Genomic DNA, 22,833 nt, shown 5'->3' on the forward strand with positions numbered 1-22,833 from the left:
TGCCTGCTCCTACCTTGCACACCTATTCAACCTATCACTCGCCTCAGGTGTTGTACCCTCCTCATTTAAACATGCTCTTATCTCTCCTATCCTCAAAAAAACAATCTTGACCCCACCTCCCTTGCCAATTATCGCCCCATCTCACTTCTCCCCTACGCCTCCAAATTACTAGAGCGGATAGTCTGCTGTCGCCTCACCAAATACCTCTTGGACAATTCCCTCCTCGACCCTCTCCAATCTGGTTACCGCCCCCTCCACTCTACTGAAACCGCCCTGGCCAAAGTTACCAACGACCTCCCTTTCAGCCAAATCCAGGGGTCATTTCTCTATACTCATCCTCCTCGACCTCTCCGCGGCCTTTGACACTGTGGATTACCCCCTCCGTCTGTAAACTCTTCTCTCTCTTGGCCTCTCTGGTTCTGTCCACGCCTGGTTCTGCTCTTACCTCGCTAACCGCACCTTCTCTGTCTCCACATCTGGCTCTTCCACCATCTCCTCCTGTATGTCTTCGCGCTTTCTCAAAATTAATATCTCTAAAACTGAACTCATTGTCTTCTCTCCCCCTCCCCTCCCACCACAACCTCCCTATCGTTGTTAATAGCACAACCACCTACCATCTCCTCTGTCACCCAACTCCGGTGCCTGGGTGTCACTCTTGACTCCACTCTCTCCTCTAGACCTTGGTCCGCTTGTTGCTATACTAATGTAGTAACTTCATATTAGTAGCGCTGCTTATTCAATCTGGGAATTGGCAGGACAACTACTATTTTTGAGAGACATGTTCTAAAAACAGAACATAAAGCTATTGATGGGACTGTTAGATCCTGGTCCGTTTGTTGTTAAACTGCCAAAGGGAGATTTATAAGCTTCGTAATCTATGTGAACAATACAACACTGGACTCTGCTTATTATGAACAACATTTGACACAGACTCTTTTGGGATCTTATACTTTTTCATTATACTAACAGAGGGGGATTGATAAGCCCATTCTAATGTGAACAATATAATCCGTTTATTATACAATGAATATTTGACACAAACTTGTATGGGACTTTCTTATATTCCCTTTGTTATACCATCTACTTCTGATCCCTTTGGTCATCTGATCATTATTTTGAACAAACTTTTATCATAATCAACCCATGTTTTTTGGGGAAAAGAAGAATAGAACCCCTAATGACTATGGAGTAATATATATACTCACATAGTATCTCCATTGTGTTTTCCCCGTAGTAGGGATCTATTGTTCAGTCCTTATTGTCCTTGAGTATACATAGAAATACATATAGTATACCCATATTATATATACATCTGATATAATACTGCATGATATAATATAATATATATACATTGTAGCATCAGGGATCAATAGAATTGGAGTATATTTGGTTAATAAAATTTCTCCCCCCCCCCCTTTTTCTCCTCGCTGGCTCCACATTCCGTGGTTAATTTTTAATACACTATTATATATTATCTCTTTTTTTTCTATCACGTTTAATTTCTCTTTTTCTTTTATATTTCACTTCTTGTTAATGAGGGCATAAACAAATAAAAAATGTGTTTAGCTATGTTTTCCAAATAAAATATTAATAAAGGCATTTGACCCAAGAAAATATATATTTTATTTAGAGTGGATAGGAGTGCTCTGGCAATCCATTGCCTTTCTTTCTCTCTCTTATCTTCCCTTATGTTATCAATGGTAAGAGCACCCCCTCATTCTAACAGTGATTTTGATATAGGAATGAGGTGTATCCTAGCCCTGTGCGGATGATTCTCCTCTCTCTCAGGTCATATAAACCCGCCATACTCTAAACGTGCGTATACCAACACAAACTTCAAATTGCCTAAGCCCCAGGGTATACAGATGGCTCATTGGACTTAATGTCCGGATCTAAAGTAATAACCAGGGGAAGAGGTATCAACGCTATATTCCCCGAGCTATGTCCGCTTTGTAACCCAAAGCAGAGTAAACAAATTAAGTAACTTAGGATCTCAAAATAGTGCACAATCCACCTGGACACATAAAGGAGGAACCTTAGGGTTTAACCGGCGTTCCGACTCACATTATATGCTGAGTCAGGGGGAAAAAAAAAGCCGAAAGTACGGGACCACTAAACTTGTATCACACAATCCCAGGAAACCTGCAGTCACTCCTGACCATATGTGAGCCTCTCTCTGTCATAAAGCTGTTCTTAAAATTTCAAATCTGTTAAATTGGATGACGTTTAAATTTACGTAAAACATTGTCTGAATGTAGTTACACTTATTTATGTAAGCTATGGCCTATGCTGCAAGGAAAAGACATATTAATTGTCAACAAGATCATCATGAATGACAATTGTGCATATAAAAATTGAAACCATATGAAACCCTTTTTTTTGTGTGTGTTGATGATAGGACAAATATATAAGGCTATCTTCAGCCGTATAAAGGGCAATATCCCATTCATACCAAGGCAGGGAGTGCCAAAAATTCCCTTTGGGCTAAATCGCAAGTAATAGTCATGATATCATGGTAGGAGTCATAATCCGCCACCCTGGTATCTCCCTTAGGGTTGTCAGCTATACCTTACTCCGCCCTACCTATGTGCAGATGGGCACCTAATCTCGGTGTGCTACTATACAGCCAAAATTTAAGTGTATCATAAACTCCCCTATGTATGAGGAGCGGGTAATAGCATTTAAATATGACATAAAATGCATAGTGTAGGAACATGTAGAAGCTGCGTCATACTCGAGGAAGAGGCGCTGTGAGCCATGCGTCCCGTTGCTCCTCTACGTCTTGCTGCCTGGCGTTGGTTATCAGCCCATCGTTCCACTCGGACACCTGGGAGGCTCCTGTGTGCTTTTGAAAAAGTTCTCTAGCCCTTAGCAACTGTGTTATTGTAGAGGGAAACATGTTAGAACCGACAAGGGCAAAGGTGGTAAGGAGCTGCGGTGACTGGCTGAAAGGGGTCAGAGAAGGAAGGGTGCAGAGGATAAATTGGGACTTGGGGTGTATGCTGCTGCACCAGGCGCCGCCGTGAGTGGTTATTATGTTGTTAGAGCGTACTTAGGTTGAGGGGATAAGGAATTTGCTTTTATTTCTTTTTATTGTTTTCTCAATTTTTTTTTTTTTTTTCATTTATTGGTTTATTTATTGCAAATGATTGAATGTAAACTTAAAGTTTCTCAGACGGGGGGTTGTAAATGTAAGCATTAGTTGAAAGTGCACCATGTTATATGAGGAACTAAAAACTTTAAATGCAGGTTAGTGGGGCACCAAGATAAATAAAATTCAACATTTTTAATTCCTTTTGTGCAGCCTGGCCATTATACTACTAAATTGTTATAGCGTCAGAAATAACTAGGAAACTGGGGGGGCTGTCTGTGCTACCTATTTTGGCTCAGCGAGAGGAGTAAGGGAATGGGGAATGCAGATTTTGCTGCAGACTAGACATGATGAAGGAAGGGGGGGCAGGTGAATTACTAAAAAATCCTGTTCGTAGGCTGATGAACAGGGGGTGCACATTGTCCGGGCCCCTTATATGCCTTTGGACCCGGCTCATTAAAACTCCTCTGGTGGCTCAAAATAAAAAACAAAACTAAGTTTCTCCCCCATAGCAGTCTGACAGGGACAGCAGCTGAAGGAGGGGTGGCAGGGGCAAACGCAGGATTTGTAGAGAGGGGTTTCCACACCACGCCGCCAGTGGGCGTGGTCAGCATGCATGGGGGCGGGGCTATAATTTTACACAGTGCTTGGCTGCTCTCCAACTCTTCCTATCCCCATAATATACATGGGCATTGCTGTGTGCACTACTGTTAGGTGCACGCAGCTCTCCCTTTTCAAGCAGAGCTGTGTGAAGCGGGGGCAGGGTCCAGCCTCCTCAATTATACAGTGCCCCAGGCTTGGAGGGGGTTTCCGGGCACTAGAAAAACCCTCCTCGGTTTGCCTATGGGTGGGGAAGATCACTGAAGGGGACTTGTAATGAAGCAAGTATCTGGAGGCAGGGGAGGTTAGCATTTCAGGCAGGATATGGCAGCAGAGAGAGAAGCAGCAAAAAAGGGAAAATCTGAGGTAAAATTTATAAAGATGAAAAAGGGGGTAAAAGGAAAGAATATAGATAAGAGGGAGAGAGATGCAGTGGTGACTGGAAAAATTGGAAACTAAAGAAAAAGCAGGGGAGAGGAGAAAAGTAAGTGATAAAAGTTAAAGCAAGAGAAAAGGAATCAGACAACAATATGTTTAAGACAGTGCAAAATATACAGCAGTTTTTTAAAGATACAGCTACCCAGCAGCTCGTCTGTGCACACTGGATTTCAGTGTGGGTGATCCACAGGGGCGGGCTGGACCGGGGGGCAGGGGGGCAGCGGCCGCTCTGTCTAAGGGCTGTTCGGGCTGTTCGGGACGGCCGCCCCCCCATGCAATAGTGGCTTAATATTACCGGCGGCCGCACCTCTTGTAAGGCGATGCGGCCGCGACTGCGCACAGGCGGCCGCATCACATGACACGCGTTGGGGCTGCGTCATTATGAAGCGGCCGCATCGCGTGTCATGTGATGCGGCCGCCTGTGCGCCCCCCTCGGGCTGAAACCTGCCAGCCAGCGCCTGGTGATCCATGAGGGAGAGAGATGGCAATATGTGTGAGGTAGGGAGCACAGGGAAACAGGAATGTAAAGTGAGGAACAAGCACAGTAAGGACAGATATGAGGTAAATTATGTCTGAAGAGACAATATCAACAAAAACAGTTTAAATACAGCTCAAAGACAGTGATGTTATAAAACTGCAGCTACTCAGCCAGACACAGCCACTCAGCCTGATGTCTGCCATGAGAGAGGATCCAGCATCCTTTGTGTGAGAGTATATGGGCACACATCCCAAACACTCCCGCAGGATTATATTGGCTGGAGATATCTAACAACTTAACCCTTTAATAGGCAAGTGCTTTATTCTTGAGCATGTGTGTGATACCCCAAAACCTGAGTACCCTGAGGTGTACCTATATGTAAATACGTGTGTACTCATGCCTATGTTCATGTACCTGCCTGTTTAGATGTGGTTTGTTAATTGTTATAAGTGTTTATAAAGATTTAAAAAAAAAAAAAAAAAGATTTCTTGAAGGAGAAGTGACAGTTGGGGATGGTTGCCGGGGGTGACAGTTGGGAGTGGTTGGTGGTTGCCAAGGGTGACAGTTGGGGGTGGTTGGTGGTTGCCGGTGGTGACAGGGAGAGAGGGGTGCGATACTCAGGCCCAATGAGAGAGATCCCTGTGTCTGGATAGACTGAGAGAGAAAAATAGGGACAGAATGAAAATTGCACAAAGTGATATATAAGCAGATTAAAAGTAAATAAAGTATAAGAAGAGAGGAAGTGAGCAAAAGAGAGGCTGAGTAAAAAGGAAAGTGCTGAAAATAAATAATCAGTATAGAGATCTGTGAAGTCACAGTAAACAGAGACTGAGCTATGTACTGAGGACAGTGTGAGAGGAGAGACAAGATGGAGTTGTACAATAATAGTTACTTAGACACAGATCAGTATAACTCCCACCATTACATCACTGCCACTGAAAACATCAACAGTTACTTAGACACATGTCACTGATCCCTATATAGTGCAAGAATAAAAGGCGCGTTTCTTTAAATTAATGGAATGTGTACAAGTGTATAAAATCATTTGAGACGGCAGCCAAGGACAAATAAGACCAATGTGCAAGTGCAAATAAAAGAAAAATATTGTCCGGCGCTCAGAAACAAAAACAAAATTTAAAAATCACTGTGTCAGCAAAAACATGAAGGAGAATTTTGTGCACAATATAGCTATATTGGGGTTAAGTTCGCCGGAATCTCCTATAGGCGAGTCCCTAAGCTAGTGATACAAATTTACATTTAGGGTGTTCCATTTAAAACCTTCCCCTGAGCCTCCATCTTATAAAGCCTGCAGCACCTGTGGGGAGAGGTCAACTCCCAAAAAACAAACTAGAAAATAGTGAAAGAAAAAAAGGGCGCTTCTTTAAATTAATAATATGTGTACAAGTGTATAAAATCATTTGAGACGGCAGCCAAGGACAAATAAGACCAATGTGCAAGTGCAAATAAAAGAAAAATGTTGTCCGGCGCTCAGAAACAAACAACAGTTACTTAGACACATGTCACTGATCCCTATATACCTGAACTGCTTACCATAAAGAATCAGTTTTTTCAGACAAAATACAGAAATAGGGGTTTTTTTGAAAATCTCCTTGTGAAGGTCTACAACTACTTAATAAAGTGACTATTTATAAAGTGCAATGGGATTAAAAAATAAATTTATGGGCCCCAACCACGTGCACCACTTCTACAAGTAGCTATTGAAATATTTGATGTAGGTCTTAAAGTTGTAATGAGAAATGAAGTTATATATTAATGTTAGGTAATTATATATATATATATGTGTGTGAAGATTAATAATTTATTCTGGTAGAAACATCTATAGACGTAGAATTCCAATAAGATGTCAGTGTTATTAGTATGGCGAATTTAAAGGTTTGTCAATTGTAAATAGTTTTAAAGTGATAAGATATTGTTTAAAGATAATTGTGTGCTTCTAAAATAACTATTAGAAAACTTCTTAATAATAAAAGGAAATTAGTTCAGAATTCACTGGTGTCATTTTAAAGCTATCTGGATAAACCTCTTTACCTCTCTGGTGCATAGAAAATCTGAAGTGTTGAAACCAGAAAGAGAACTATCTAATACTGGTAAGATGCAATTTTAATGTAATACTCTAAATAACACCACACGGGGTATTACAAGTGGATAAGTTTAAGGTCGTTCAGCTTAATGTGCCTCACTTCACATTGTGGTTGCTAGGCAACAATAGGAAACCACAGTAACTGCATCTGACGATGTGGAAGTACTTATATCTCAGTTCCTAGTTAGATTGTGCTTCAGTATAACTGCAGAGGGGGGTGGGGTAATCTATTAAGGCTGCCGAGCAGGGGCTATAAAGGGTAATATCCGTGGTTTTCACTTGTACCACTGACGAGTCGGCTCGGTACTCTCCCGCCTATTCGGATTCCAAAACAAGGCATAACGTAATTGTGACGTCGTTGGATCTTGGATCTCGCGATTTTTAGAATTAATAAATAGCCGCCTTCACAGACATCCAGCGCCATTTAAGAGAGAGAGAGAGAGAGAGAGAGAAGGGTTAGGTCGCAGGAAGGAATAGAGCAGGAATAGATTAGGAATTTTTCCTAATTTACACTACAAAGTGTTTGGGGTGTGACATATTCCCCTCTTCTAAAAAACTATTTTCTGCCTGCTGAAATTGTAATATACCAGCACTATATATTTCTGACTTTGCACTACAAGTGTTTGGGGTGTCACATATTCCCCTCTTCTAAACAGGCTAATGGATTCGTTAGAGTATCAAGGACGCAACTTATTAAATTATAGATTTAATATACAAAAATACAGGGCATACAGATAAATAAATAATGAATAACAATTAATGGACTGGCATAACAAGCAAAAGCAGTTTAAAATAAAAAGGGGTTACATTCAGATTTGCACTTACATGAATTGCATTCTGGCCAAGGGAAATATGGCTTGGAAGAAGATGGACAGCTTATCAATGTGAATTGATTTCCTAAAAAGTCTGACAGTTTGTTCCTTCAGAACACAGGTTTTTAAGCAACATGAAATGGGATGGTCTTCACAGGGGCAGCATTTAATGCTAACTGGGGGTTGTGGCCTGGGACACTTTTTCAATCACCATTTACATGTTGCCTGATTTACTAACCAATTCTACTATGTGATATATTTTTTCTGTAGAGCGTTACATCGATCCAATTTTATCATTAATAAATCCTCTATGACTTTGTCCATCTTTTGACATCAAACACGCCTAAATAAAGTGCATTCTCAGAGCTTACACTCCTTTCCTTCATGTCTCTGTGGGGCAGAATTCTTAATTCAACATATGAGCTGCCCTTCATCATGCTATTGAGGAATATGTGGTTGATCACTACTTTTATTGATTTTAAGGGGCATATTTTAAAACTGAATTCTTTTGGTCTATATTACGTATAGCCTATGTCAGCACATGGCCTCTCTGAGCCAGACCACATGCTGAGTGGTACCTAAACGTCTATTCAGGTGTCACAAATAGTCTAGATCTCACCCCGGGAGTTCTTTGAAGCTGCCCCCCCCAGGTGACACTTCTATCTTCTCACACTGGGATGTGCAAAGCCATCAAACACACTTACATCAGACTCTCTGGGCCTGAGTCATTAAGGAGTGCAAAGCATAAAAAAGGAGTAACATTTGCACCTGGGCAAAACCATGTTACATTGGAGGGGGGAGGTAAATTTAAAATGTGGGGACAAATTTATAGTTGGGGCAGGGCATGTCCTAGATCAACTTTAAATTTCAATGTAATAATAAAGCTAGCAAGTATTTGTTTTCTAGATGAAAAAACAGCCAGTATTTAACTTATGTGCAAAATAATAAACTAATTTGCACCCCTTGCATTGTGACATGGTTTGTCCCAGAGAACATTTACTCCTTTTTTTGCCTTAATGACTCGGGCCCTCTGTCTTTAAATTTTACACTTTAACAGAACTTATCAATGGATTCCTTTGATATCACCTATTTACACTGCAGTTATGAATTGTCCCTTATAAATAACTGCAAGCTCTCTATGTTCACGACACCTGGCTTTATTTTCAGTTTATTATTCTGTAAGTGGACCCAATTGTAAAGTGCTACGGAATTTGCTGGCGCTATATAAATAAATGTTGATGATGATGATGATATAAGTGTATATAAATATAATTTATTATGCAGTTCTATGGTATATCAGAACATATGTCTTCATTGATATGACTGTGAGCTAACATATTAGGAGACATCCATCTGTAAATATCTCTCTTTTTGGAACAGTCCTTTGCTCCCACTGGTAGTCTCGATAACGGCACTTGGACCCCAAGTTACAGTACAGTTCTCAGGAGCCTAGAGGAACAGAACAGTGTAGTGAGTTTCAAAAAGTGATTACACAGTGATGCTAATATAAAAGTAAACATTTTATCGACCCACCTTCATTTAATTTGCAGATTATTTTAACTTTAAATAATGAAATCATACTAAAATTTTTGTTGACAATGGGTTCCAGTCAGACTGAAATTTAGTGAAAGTGCCATTGTCATCATTTCTCTACTGCATTCTTCTATTCAGTATCACCTGTCTGGGTTCATTAACTGGAATTAATCTTGGAGCTGGTGACATTAGATAATCATACATTAGCAGGAAATATATAAAATCCTGTTAGTCTCAGGGTTATCCGCAAAAGAAGTGAGTGTTAGGCTGGGTACACACTACAGGGTTTTCAGACGATTATCAGGTCAATCACACGATAAACGAGTGTTCGACCCGATAGCACATTAGTGTGTACGCTCCAACGATGAACGATTATCGCTCCAAAGCACATTGTATTCTTTCACTTGCGTTTTAAACCAGACTAAAATGTCGCTCGACAGTGGAACGATGTCATTCCATTTCTGCTGTGTGTATGTACTCAGGATCGGCAGTGTCCATAGATCTCTATGGAGTGTGCAGAGCCACCATCTTTTCAGCCGATGGTTATGACAGATGAAGAGCACAGACAGGGCCGGATTAAGGGAATGGAGGCCCCTGGGCTAAGGGGGCCTCCATTCCCATGTGAGCCCCCCCTCCCCCCCCGGTGAGGCCCCCCTGTGAGCCGCCCACCACCCCCCAAGACACTTACCTCCTTCCTCCTTCTCCTGTCTTTGCGGGGTCAATCATACATTACATGTGTTGCCGGGTACAACTCAGAAAGCCAGCGTACTTCCAAACTGTAGGCTGCGACTTATAGCTAACCAAGTGAATGTAATGTGAGCAAAAATATCCTGGTTTATATGTGGTCCAGACTGAGGGTTTAATATGATGATACATTGAGCATCCACTTACCGGGTCATAATTCTAATTTCTCTTTGTGAGATACAACCCACGGCTGGAACCTGGTCGGGCAGTTAGTAGTCTTGCAGATGCCTGTTCCGAGACCTGTTCTCTTTTAAATCCAGACTGTGGCCTGAAAGTGGTTATACATAAATAAATATACATGAACTAGAAATAATACACATATCTGAGCAATATTTAGGAATATAAGAATACAGTTTCCTAATCCACTAAATCACAAGTCATGTTTTACAAGTTAATTTGCAAATAAATCTATTAAAGGATTGTTAATAACAGTGTTTATCTCAGCTCAATCTTGTATAATGGGTGCTTTCAAAGTAAAGTTACTGGGCCTGATTCAAGTTTGGACGTAAGTCCGCTTGCGCGCCGCATCTTGGGTGAAATAACTTTGCGCATGAGCAGAAACGGAACTTACGTCAAGGAATACAATTGCATGCAATTCATGTCAGAACACAAATGACACTTGTGATTACCTACGACTTTAAGGGAGGAAAAGGGGTGGATGAATGTAGGCAATTTACAGAAAGGGCGTGCCGGGGGTGTTCCAACGGAGATGTGGCCAATTCAAGTCCTGGATTTCTCCAATGTAGGTTTTTTTTATATCCGTATTATTTGCACAGCTACAGGACAGGTGTGACTGCCGACTGATAGTGATGACTGTCACGGCATCGTCTTTGTATCAAAGAACTACATGTATGCGTGCCACTAGACAGCATAGAACATGTGTATGCAAGTAAGAGGGAATATAAAATTGCATTTTACGTACAGTACACATAAAGAATATGATTTATGTATTTAATTATTCTTTTAAAGCACATATTTGTATTAATGATTATAGTATGAATTGTTCATTTATTTTATAAAAATGTTTTTTTTTTTGCATGTGTTGTGGTAGGACTTTATATCGCACATATGCATGTACATATCCTGTACTGTGTTCTGTCTGTTAACATACGGCAAGTCACACTTAGACAGAGCGGACTTATATTGAGATTCAAAGTGAAACATATCCTGAGATCCGCTTGGATTTTATCACAGTCGGAACTATGCTCAAGTTCCGTGCTCGTTTTTTAAATGCAATTTGCGTGCAGGTTACGTCCGAACATGAATCAGCCCCACAGTGATAATATCGGGGTCAGGCTCTCCTACATCCCTGTTTTTTCAAGACATTCAGGACCTACTACGTGCTGGTGGAGAACCTAGGTCATTTTTTATTTCAGGTGGCATTATTAAACATCATAGAATCAGATATACATACAAGGAAATCTAAACAGAGATGGGATAGGAAAGCAGAAGTTTTTACAAAACGGGAAACCAGGATATAAGATTAACCAACAGACTAGGATGTCACTACTTAAAATGACCAAGAGCTTGTTTTATACATACTTGCCCACTCTCCTGGAATTTCTGGGAGACTCCCAAATTCCGAGTAGGTCTCCCGGACTCCCGGGAGAACAGGCTATTCTCCTGCATCCTTGGTGAATCGCGTCATTTTGGCCCGTCCTCCCCGGTAAAATGACGTATTTGTATCATTGGGTCATGGAGGTTGGGCCAAAATGACGCGATTCACCAAGAAACGTTTAATTTTCAGCCTATTACCTGGATTCCTGTTGGGTAGGAGATGGTACACTGACCACGTAATTCTTTGGCCGATTTTTCTTCAGCAAGGACTGCATCATTCTCATAGATAACAATGGGGCCTTCAAAGTGAAAAAAAATAACATTTATGTGAGATTTCAATAGTGTCTAATACACTTATAAAATAGCCAGTTAAAACCAAAGATTTTAGTATAGAATGATAATCTCCTCATTAGTAAAAGCAGGGAACATTTTTTCCTCTGCACACTGGGTTTCCTGTTTTATTAGCTGCCACTGCAACTGGTAACAGAGTTGCACAGGAAGTGCCAATATAGTGTCAAACATCTCATTTTCTGTCATGGTATTGGTCATTCAATGATCCACCGATATCCCCCAGATTGGGGTAGGAATACTAAATATGTAATTGATCATATTATACTGGCCAATAAGGCAGCTATAGCCCAAAAGTGTAACTCCACTGACGCTCCTGTACTGGAGAAAATTATTGCCGGAGTGCATTATTGCTACACTACGGTCACCTTCAGTGGACCAAACAGACACCCAAAAGCATCAAGATGAGACCCATGAGTGACCTTTTAAGGATTAAGAGCCAAGTGGCCAGAATAAGTTGCCCGGCATGGAACTTTGGGATAACACAGACACTTGGTATGGAATAATTCTTGACCTTCATTACTGTTGACCAGTAAGTTAATCCTGTGTATGGTAGTATATGTTATAAGAAATGCTGCTGTTGAATTTTAAATACTCTACATGTACAATAGATATCAATTGCACTCACAAGGGCAGCACGGTGGCTAAGTGGTTAGTACTTCTGCCTCACAGCACTGGGGTCATGAGTTCAATTCCCGACCATGGCCTTATCTGTGTGGAGTTTGTATGTTCTCCCCATGTTTGCGTTGGTTTCCTCCCACACTCCAAAAACATACTAGTAGGTTAATTGGCTGCTATCAAAATTGACCCTAGTCTGTCTGTGTATGTTAGGGAATTTAGACTGTAAGCTCCAATGGGGCAGGGACTGATGTGACTGAGTTCTCTGTACAGCGCTGCGGAATTAGTGGCGCTATATAAATAAATGGTGATGATGGTGATGATGAATTGCACTCCTCATTTCCTGCCCTTCCCCCTCTTTTTTTCTTTCCCTGAGGAAGCCTACTTAATTTAAATTATTTTTTTAATTTTATTTTTTTACATTTTTATTCTATTTTAATTGAAAGTGGAACTACAAGTTCCATTGCGCGTGGATGAACCGGCAAAGCTGGGTGACGCATGCGCACAGGCAATCAGATAGGCTGGCGAAGCAGGTAGGACTCCTCTTACCTCCGCCAGCCACTATTGTCGGCGACCCATGTCAGCTGCCCCAGCGAAAATATATTGGGAAATTGGGGCAATACATTTATCACAGCATATTGATAAATATACCTGTCCTCAGTTCACTTTTGTAGTCTTTACAACAACCATATTAGGCAACATTGGTCAGGCTGTGTAAAGAGCAATCAGTGTGCAAGATGTTTTTTTTCACTTTCTGTGAATAGTTTGTAAATAGTTCTCACATGTCTAACAGGCCTATAAGGCAGCAGGGAAGCTAATGGAAACTTACAAAGACCCTAAGGGCTAGATTTACTAAGCTGCGGGTTTGAAAAAGTGGGGATGTTGCCTATGGCAACCAATCAGATTCTAGCTTTCATTTATTTAGTACCTTCTACAAAATGACAGCTAGAATCTGATTGGTTGCTATAGGCAACATCCCCACTTTTTTCAAACCCGCCGCTTAGTAAATCTAGCCCTAAAAGTGCTATTGCTGAATTTTCCTGGCTGCCGGGAGATCATCTTGCTGACTTCGCTTTTCCATTGCCTTATTAAATAAGTCAGTTCATTAGAGATACTACTGTGTGCGGATTCCTTACAGCAGAAGGGACTGAGGGAGAGCAGCAGCAATATAAAACAGCTGCAGCTCCGACAATAAAACAGGAAAATTGAGAGTCTTGAGAAAAAATGTAACCCACACAAAATAGCTATCAGTTATATACTGACACGTGTTAAGTTTCCACATAGATTAAATTAAAGCTTGCACAATTAGTTACCTCCCAGCACCATGATTGTATGACGTTCTTCTAACATCCATATCATTGTACAACAACTACAAACATTACTTGTGCCTTGCAAAGCTGATATAGTATTAGCGACTTATTCTCCATGTTCTATACAATGTCACCTTTACTGGGATGGTGTTCTCTGACTCAACACTGGGGGTAGCATTCATCTTCACCCTATTCTTGCCGATATGGCAGGGTACACTTTCGTTTGTCACAGTCTGGCTGGATGGGCTGGGACTAGTAGTACGCCACGGGCTAGATTTTCCATGAACTACAGCTTTCTCTTGCCTGAAAGAGAGATATGAATCAGGAATCTCCAATGCTGAATTTATGTGTGGAAACAGAACGTGGATCAGACAAATCCCTCTACATTATGAATCATATTATGGGGACAATATCCACTGCAGAATATGACACAGAAAGGCATTGACACAACACATCTGTTTTCTACAGGAGCTGATTAAAGCCTTGGCTCTGAGCTTATTAGCTGCCCCTGGCTCTAAGGAAGATTGGGTTAACTTCAGTTAATCCCCTTTCAAAATCCTCCTTAAGCTCAGTATTGGGGGGGAAAGCACTGCAGAGAGTCTACCTAAAAATGTCTCTTGTATGAGGTCATGGGAAATACGCTGTAGATTCATACAGAAGACATTTGTGGTGTGGTGCTGTGCGCATTGTGAGGCTGTAGAATTACTAGTAATGTTACAATTATTAAAGCAGATGTCCAACGATGGAGGTATTTTACTAGTAACCCCTACCCCACAGATGTCAGAACGGCAAGGATCTGATGCCTGCGACTTATGAAGTTTGGGAGATACTTACCCTTCCCTCTACTGACATATTGGGGGAGAATCAATTAGAAGCAAGGTGCCACCGGATATAACGGCCAATTGCATCATTGCTGGCCATTACGGTAAGGAAAATGAGCGAGGTTTCCACCCCAACATCAGTGTGGATTGTTCTGGAGACACATTGCGCTGAATTGAATCTCTCCCCTTACACCTTGTCTGTAGCACTGGTTGATCTATGTCTATGACACATTAGAAGTCATGCATAACAGTGAAGATTCTAAATTCTACTGTCAGGCGAATCAGCCATCATACAGCTACTTCTGTTCTGATATATGGGGGAAGAATACTTCTATTGGTCACGCCTCCTTTAAGAATTAATACTGTGGACTTGGCATGACTTAATGGTGTACCAGCCTTACCTAGAGATGTTTCTACATAAGTACAGGCTGTTTCATAGCATGATCGTGAGGGTCCATATCAGAGGTGGAACTAGCGATCTGTGGGCGCCGGTACAAGGAGGCTGGGAGAAGGGAACCGGGACCCCCTACCCTCTGCATCTGCCATGCTGCGGGCCCCTTTATCTAGTTGGGCCCCGGTGCACGGCACCTGCAGCACCGATGGTAGTTTTGCCTCTGGTCCATTTCATATTGGAGTGAAAGCTTCATTTTATATAATCCCAACTTTCCCCCTTATTGTTTTTATATTATATGCACTAATTAATGTTAATATCTCATAAACAACCTTTTTAGATGTTATGGGATCTATGAAATGCTCAGATCTTGCCCATCAAGTTGTATTGAAGAGTACAAACTCTAGTCTGCCTCTAGATTCCTAGTTTATAACTGTCTGACCACTATTACATACCTGGTGTCCGTACTTCGCTTCACATGAAGGCCCCTCTTCAGTTTACTGTAGAAGGAGATATTTGTACCTTACAAAATAAAAACACAAAATCTTAACGTATTTATTATATGGTATTATTTGAGTGTCAAATATCCTGCTTACGAATTTAACAGTATTAGCCTTCTCTGAATTGTAATTAACGTCAGAGGTAAAACTGGTCATGCATGACCAGCTCAGTTCTTTAACGTGATCAACAGTGTCGATGGATGAGGAAGGACCCCGTGCAGTGCAGTTGGGCGATGACCTCACACACAGATGACAATGTAGTCATTGTCCTAAGCAAGCTGAAATGGATTTCAATAGAGGTGGTTGATCGTTCTACATATGGAGCGATGTTGGGGTAATTTAGTTGACCATCTCAATTGCATAAACAGTGTTCAGAGGGGTGACATCCATCCCGATTCTCTACTACACCATGAAACAGTCCACGCACATGTTTAGCATATGCCATACCGATCAGTAACCTATACGGCCTCTATGTTCCTCCTTCATACTTCAAGCACCAACAAAATTAAAGATTTACTTGGTCTGCAGGATATGTAGTAATGAGTTCTTAGAGAACTTAAACATGTACCGTGCCTTAGTTGTCATTTGTATTTAACTCTAAGCATATTTTATTATAAAACATTTGTTGGTTACCTTTAGCCAATGATGGGTGATCCAGTTCGAGGCTACAGTTTTGAATTGATGATTTTGATGGATGTTCACTACCAATGGAGGGTAAGGAACCTCCTGATCCCATTGTTGGTATTGTCACTTCAGAAGAAACTGTGATAAGTAGTAGCAGTGTTGTTAGTATCCTTGTATTTCAAAGAATATATATATATATATATATATTTATTTTTTAATTTTTTTTTGGAGGCATATATTGATGTGAGAACATGTACCAGGTTCTATGAATCCTACATGAAGTCTGAAAGGTACATAATACTGATTAGCTTTGAATAAAACAATTAAATACTAATTGCAATCTCTCTTGTAATTGGACGGAAGGTCCAGCAGCCATAGGTGGCTCGGGTTCAGGAGGAGCATCACATGATTGGCTACATCCTACGCTGGATCTGCTCTGGAGCCTTCAAGACAATAAAGATAAATATTTTGATATGGCAAAGGGGTCCATCCTCTTCTAAGCTCTGACTATTTGAGGGTTTGGAAAATCATGAACTAAAATATTACCCAATTAAATGAATCCCCTAAACTTTTAACTAGGCAGGAAAACATTTGACTATTTTTTCAGGTACTTAATATAACCTTTCAAATGTAATAGACAATTGTTTAGATGAGATGGTTCTTGAATCTAGTCAAAGCTGTCATCTTGTGGGCTGAGCCAATGAGAATCATCATCATCATCAGCTATTTATATAGCGCTACTAATTCCGCAGCGCTGTACAGAGAACTCGCAAACACCAGTCCTTGCACCATTGGAGCTTACAGTCTAAATTCCCTAACATACACACACACAGACAGACAGTGAGAGACTAGGGTCAATTTGAAAGCAGCCAATTAACCTTCCAGTATGTTTTTGGAATGTGGGAGGAAACCGGAGCACCCGGAGGAAACCCAGGCAAACACAGGGAGAGCATACAAACTCCACACAGATAAGGCCATGGTCGGGAATTGAACTCATGACCCCAGTGCTGTGAGGCAGAAGCGCTAACCAATAAGCCCACGTGCAGCCTTCATCACTAAACATTGTGAACTTTGTGCTTTAGTATTGTCACTTGTTCCTTGTGAATTAGTAGGGTGCATACTCATGACTAAAGTGTGTAGTGGTTGGTCCACTATCAAGATTTTCCCAACAATTCCCAAAGCTATAATGGTGTTATACATATTACCTTCCGTGGTTCCGCTCTCGATGGTTTCCAGAGAAGAGAGACTTCGATTGCTCTTATTCTCCTCTTCTCTTCCTGAGATAATTTGGCTGTCTTTAAGCCACTTCTGGCTGTTGTTTGTGCAGCTAATTGTAATTCCATCAAGAGAAGAGGCCTCTTTGTCATTCCTAGGAGATATTGGTTTATTAGTTATGTGCCTCATGGCTGGGTATATCCGAGTGTGAACTGCACACCTGCCAGGAAGAAAACTACTTGGGATATCGATGAATACTGTCTTAGCTACGTCTGGTGAAAACGATTGACGACTGTATGGAACAGTCACAGTCTGTTGGTTGGCGGTTGGCGGCTTTTCACCAATTGATGGTGAAGGAGATGTCTCTCTAGATTCCCGATTACCATTCCATTCCAGAGACTTTATCTGGGATCCTGATGATATATTTGTAATCGTTTTAGTTGCGTATGTTCTCTCCAGAAGACGTATTTCCTGGTAACGAGACTTCGCATCTTCTTCTGATTCATCCTCAAAACACACCCTATTCTTTGGTGGCCTGTGTGGTATCTTCTCATTAAAGTTGATTGAACTTTTTTTTGAGTTAAGAGTCACAGGACTTTTACCGATATTCACAATTTGCGTTCTATCAAATTAAAACATACATATTCCATTTACTTTCACAATACACTTGTTTTCAAGACAAATACCTGCACACTATCAAAGAGTGATTATACTGATAGGATGCAACATTTAGAGATTAGTGGGTATCGTTTAATCATGTATACCACTTGGCTTTTCACAGAGTAAGCAGTACAGAATATATGATGTTCAAAAAAAGACTTACAAGTTGTCCGGCAATACCATGTGATCGCCTTTAATTGGTCCAGAAGTCGTTTTGGGTTTGGCTGACAATTTTTGTCTGATGTCCCTTAGGTGTGGGTCATGATGATTATTGATTTTTGGCCTTTGAAAATGATTAAAAAAAAAAGTAATGAACATATATTCATCAGGATTACACAAAACTCGCTATTCCGTAGAATCACAAATTATAAATTAACTAAAATTATGAATTTACCATACATTTATGCAGGATACTATTATCATTACTGCACAGTCCATGAGTCCCCACTTCACTTTTTTCAAACCATCATTCTTTAATATTCCTTATGAAACACACTGAGAAACATAGGAAGCCACTCACCCAAGGTACAGTATATTAAAATGTCTATTAAGAACCATACTTCTAGTACTACACAGTAAGTTTTGGTATGTAAGATGTAAGTGAATGAATTGTGATAGTTTTACAATAAAGGCAGGAGGAGGAGTGGTGATATGACCAGGGAGCCAATCAGGAAGTCTCCCAGTAAGTCCTTTTTTTTTTTATGTGTTCCGATGTGACCTTTTATTGAACAGTATACTGCAGTCTGATCTGTATGTAGAGCGTACTTACACCCAGATTCAAATGGAAATGTTTCTTGAGATACATTGGGGTTTGAACTAGGCACAAGTTCTGTGCTCTTTTTAAAACGCTTTTATGCGCAAAAAGTTACGTGTAAGTTATTTCCAATCATGAATCAGGCCCTATGTGTGGTGGGAACATGCAACCGAATAGGACAAGAAATCAACAGCGTTTATTGAAGCCGATATGTTTCCCACAATCAGTGGATTATTGATTTTGGCCACTCATAGAAAGCAGGAAAGAGTATTACGCTTGGTTAAATTAGCATTTTGAATCGTGGGAATTGAGTAAAAGCAACAAAAGCTGGAAGTTGCATTTGAGATTCACAGAAATTATTTTTCCAGCATTGAATTTCATTCCAATAGTCTCCTACTTTAGACTAGTGGCTGAGTGCAAGTTTCAATGAACAAGGAAGACTCACAGTGGCCTAGTGGTTAGCACTTCAGCCTCACAACACTGGGGTCATGAGTTCGATTTGCGACCATGGTCTTATCTGTGTGGAGTTTGTATGTTCTCCTTGTGTTTGCGTGGGTTTCCTCTGGGTGCTCCGGTCTCCTCCCACACTCCAAAAACATACCGGTAGGTTAATTGGCAAATCCAGCTCTTGGATTGCAACTTCCCAGGAGGTGAGACAAACTTGCCGACTGACAGGACAGTCTCGTCAAACTGGGACACTTGTTGGGAGGTACGTATCCCCTAATTTATAATAAGATGATTTGATAATTATGGTTAGCATTTTATCTGCGGTCTACAGGAGTGTGCACACAAGCATCTTCTCCCGTGTATGATCGCTTACAGGACAGTACAAAATTCAGTGTTTCATAAATACATTTAGATGACTGCGTTCACTATAGGGCGAGCACAGCCTAAACACCACTTGCTATATAGATTACCCATTGGATAATGTGCCTATAGTACACATTCATAGTGAATGCTGGACAGACTATGGGCTAGATTTACTAAGCTGCGGGTTTGAAAAAGTGGGGATGTTGCCTATAGCAACCAATCAAATTCTAGCTTTCATTTATTTAGTACATTCTACAAAATGACAGCTAGAATCTGATTGGTTGCTATAGACAACATCCCTACTTTTTCAAACCCACAGTTTAGTAAATCTAGCCCTATGGACTCAAAACAATAGGGAATGATACTTCAATGGTCCATCCAGCATTCACTATAATGGACTAAACAAATCTTTTGTCATGATTGCATTTTTTGCCAATTCCACTTTTAATCATTTAGGCCTTCTATTGACTCAAATGATATTTGTAATATTTGTTATAAAACAGTCTGTGAAGGCCGGTGAATTACCATAGGATTATACAGCATCCATTGTTGTACCAAAGAGCCATACATTTCATGATTGATAGATCAGCCACCTATTATACATTTTTATGGCTTGGTCAATAGGTTTTTCCAAATAGCACTTTTAGAAGTACATATTGCAGTAGGTAAACATCATTTTTTGGGTAAGGGTCTTGTAGATTATTTAACAGGAAGGAAATCTGACCCCCAGCCAATTCATAGACCTAACCTGGATCTGAGAAGGTTAGGAGCCCTTGTGGACAAAGCAAGGTGGAAAATGAATATTATAATTGTTGTGTAATGAATTATATCATAAAGTGTTGTGATAGTTTTTAATAAAATGAAAGAGTTGGGAAAAATTGAGATCATTCAAACCAGATCAACGGACAAAATGGGCCAACTTTAATTTCCAGCAAGATCATAAGGCCTTTAGTCCAATCAATAATGTCAGTGATGCTGATAGGGTAATGGATAATGTCAGCAACCAATGATTAAGAACCAAATGTTCTGTGTGCCTACACAGAATTCCATTATTCCTTCAGAACCATAATGGGAACATTTATGAAAACGGATGCACAGGTGGAAGATGCTGTAACCCATAGCAACCATTCAAATTCAATCTAATTTTTTCCTAGTACAGTTTAGGAAATGAAAGTAAAAGTTTGATTGGCTCTTGGATTCAGCCCCTTTATCCTGTGTACCAGTTTTAGAAATGTTTTTAGATATTTGAAAATAGATTTTACCTTAATATTTTTATGGGTGTGCACACAGGGACTCCAGAGTTGCGGTCTGAATTCCAACCACCTGGAAAAAATCAGGATAATGAAATGCCTGTGAGAGTTCTGTGTTCCGTGGTGCAATATAATTCACATTTCACAGGTGTCAGTCTTTGTGCTTCCAGAGAAACAATGGTTCATTGTTAAACATGATTTGTTTCAGTTTTCAATATATTAATATTCGTTCCTAAATAAAAAACAAAAACAAAAAAAACTGGCTCCCCAGGGTTCCTACTATAACTTTGCGAGGGTCATGTTTTGGTAGGAAGCCTTACTAACTTTAGTATACATGGAAATGGCTTACTTTATATAAGGCCTAAGTAACTTTATTATACATTATACATGGAAATAATTTATGTGAAACCACCTTACTTAATATATACAGAGAGGTCTTACTAACTTTAATACATAGGTATCTACTTTCCTGGAGAGTCCGGAAGACTGCAGAATTAGGATGAGACCTCCTGAACTCCTGATAGAGCAGGCCAATTCCCACCACTGCGATTACCCATGCCTTTATATATACAATAAAGTTAGTGAGCCCTCCCCATATATACTAAAGCATACTAGCCTACATTTCATCCCACCCTTCCAGAAGATGTGGAGGGGACAGAAGTCAATTGGTGTCATGAATGATCAGTAGGCAAGTTGGTGATGACAAGATCAGCTTGGTTTAGGTTTGGGATTAAAACTTGATGTCGTTTCAGATTTAGGACTTGGGCTAACATTAGGGCAATGTAAGGGTCAGTATTTAGATTATAAGCTTGATACTAGTATTTCTTGATTTTTTTACTATTAATGTTTTAGCCTTACATTTGAAGTAAAAAATGAAACTGGTTTTGTCTTCTTAGAATAGCAGGTGACTGAGATGGAAGCTCTCCAATCTAGAATCCACATATTGGTCCTCCCACCCTCGACCAAATATGCATATGGGTGTTTCGCAGTCATGTGTAGTAACAGCATAGTATGAGGGGTAATAAAATATATATTTAAAACTAAAATGCATAACTTTGTCTCTCTAAAGCAATGTCACACCTTATATAAAGTACATACATTTGGCTTCCCTGTACTCTGGAAAGCCATTTTGTTACAATCGGGGCTGGCACTGTTTGAATATAAGTAACATGAGGGTAAATCATGGCTTGTACCTGTTTTTCTTATATATTGCCCATGACTTAAAAGATATTAAACTATGCTACCAAATGAAGCGCTATCTGTCATGGAAAAAAAACGTATAAAGTTTAATTTTGTTGACGAAAACAGGAACAGGCTCATTACCAAAATGTGAAAATTAGTATGGCCACGAAGGGGGCAAAAACCATCCGGTCATATAGTGATTAACAGATGCCCATAGTGTGTTACCCTGTGCCACGTTCATGGACATAGTGTGTTACCCTGTGCCACGTTCATGGACATAGTGTGTTACCCTGTGCCGCGTTCATGGACATAGTGTGTTACCCTGTGCCGCGTTCATGGACATAGTGTGTTACCCTGTGCCGCGTTCATGGACATAGTGTGTTACCCTGTGCCGCGTTCATGGACATAGTGTGTTACCCTGTGCCGCGTTCATGGACATAGTGTGTTACCCTGTGCCGCGTTCATGGACATAGTGTGTTACCCTGTGCCGCGTTCATGGACATAGTGTGTTACCCTGTGCCACGTTCATGGACATAGTGTGTTACCCTGTGCCGCGTTCATGGACATAGTGTGTTACCCTGTGCCGCGTTCATGGACATAGTGTGTTACCCTGTGCCGCGTTCATGGACATAGTGTGTTACCCTGTGTCACGTTCATGGACATAGTGTGTTACCCTGTGCCGCGTTCATGGACATAGTGTGTTACCCTGTGCCGCGTTCATGGACATAGTGTGTTGCCCTGTGCCGCGTTCATGGACATAGTGTGTTACCCTGTGCCGCGTTCATGGACATAGTGTGTTACCCTGTGCCGCGTTCATGGACATAGTGTGTTATCCTGTGTCACGTTCATGGACATAGTGTGTTACCCTGTGCCGCGTTCATGGACATAGTGTGTTACCCTGTGCCGCGTTCATGGACATAGTGTGTTACCCTGTGCCGCGTTCATGGACATAGTGTGTTACCCTGTGCCGCGTTCATGGACATAGTGTGTTACCCT

The 22,833-nt window shown here is 40.7% G+C and overlaps 2 protein-coding genes across 2 annotated transcripts in view; one reads left to right on the top strand and one right to left on the bottom strand.

The window, feature by feature from the left end:
• The window catches only part of NTMT1 (N-terminal Xaa-Pro-Lys N-methyltransferase 1), a 55,401-nt gene that overhangs the window by 9,761 nt on the left and 22,807 nt on the right, over positions 1-22,833 (top strand). The window lies entirely within an intron of this gene.
• LOC142101692 (uncharacterized) lies at positions 7,514-17,761 on the bottom strand. Its single transcript, XM_075186078.1, has 7 exons — positions 17,172-17,761; positions 15,976-16,104; positions 15,298-15,364; positions 13,765-13,933; positions 11,553-11,653; positions 9,945-10,065; positions 7,514-8,969 (listed from the first exon to the last, which is right to left on the bottom strand). The coding sequence occupies exons 1-6, from the start codon at positions 17,368-17,370 to the stop codon at positions 9,957-9,959; spliced, it is 774 nt and encodes a 257-aa protein (XP_075042179.1). The 5' UTR covers positions 17,371-17,761; the 3' UTR covers positions 7,514-8,969; positions 9,945-9,956.

The sequence above is a fragment of the Mixophyes fleayi genome, chromosome 9 (assembly GCF_038048845.1).
Source record: "Mixophyes fleayi isolate aMixFle1 chromosome 9, aMixFle1.hap1, whole genome shotgun sequence".
Lineage (NCBI taxonomy): Eukaryota > Metazoa > Chordata > Amphibia > Anura > Limnodynastidae > Mixophyes > Mixophyes fleayi.

Bases quoted from the DNA above. Each gene is read 5' to 3' on its own strand.
- LOC142101692 (XM_075186078.1), bottom strand. From the start codon at position 17,370: ATGAGGCACATAACTAATAAACCAATATCTCCTAGGAATGACAAAGAG. The intron at 11,654-13,764 runs GTGACATTGTAT...TTCACTTTGAAG, and splicing joins AGAACACCATCCCAGTAAAG to GCCCCATTGTTATCTATGAG. The intron at 10,066-11,552 runs GTAATAGGCTGA...AACCACTTTCAG, and splicing joins CCTACCCAACAGGAATCCAG to GCCACAGTCTGGATTTAAAA.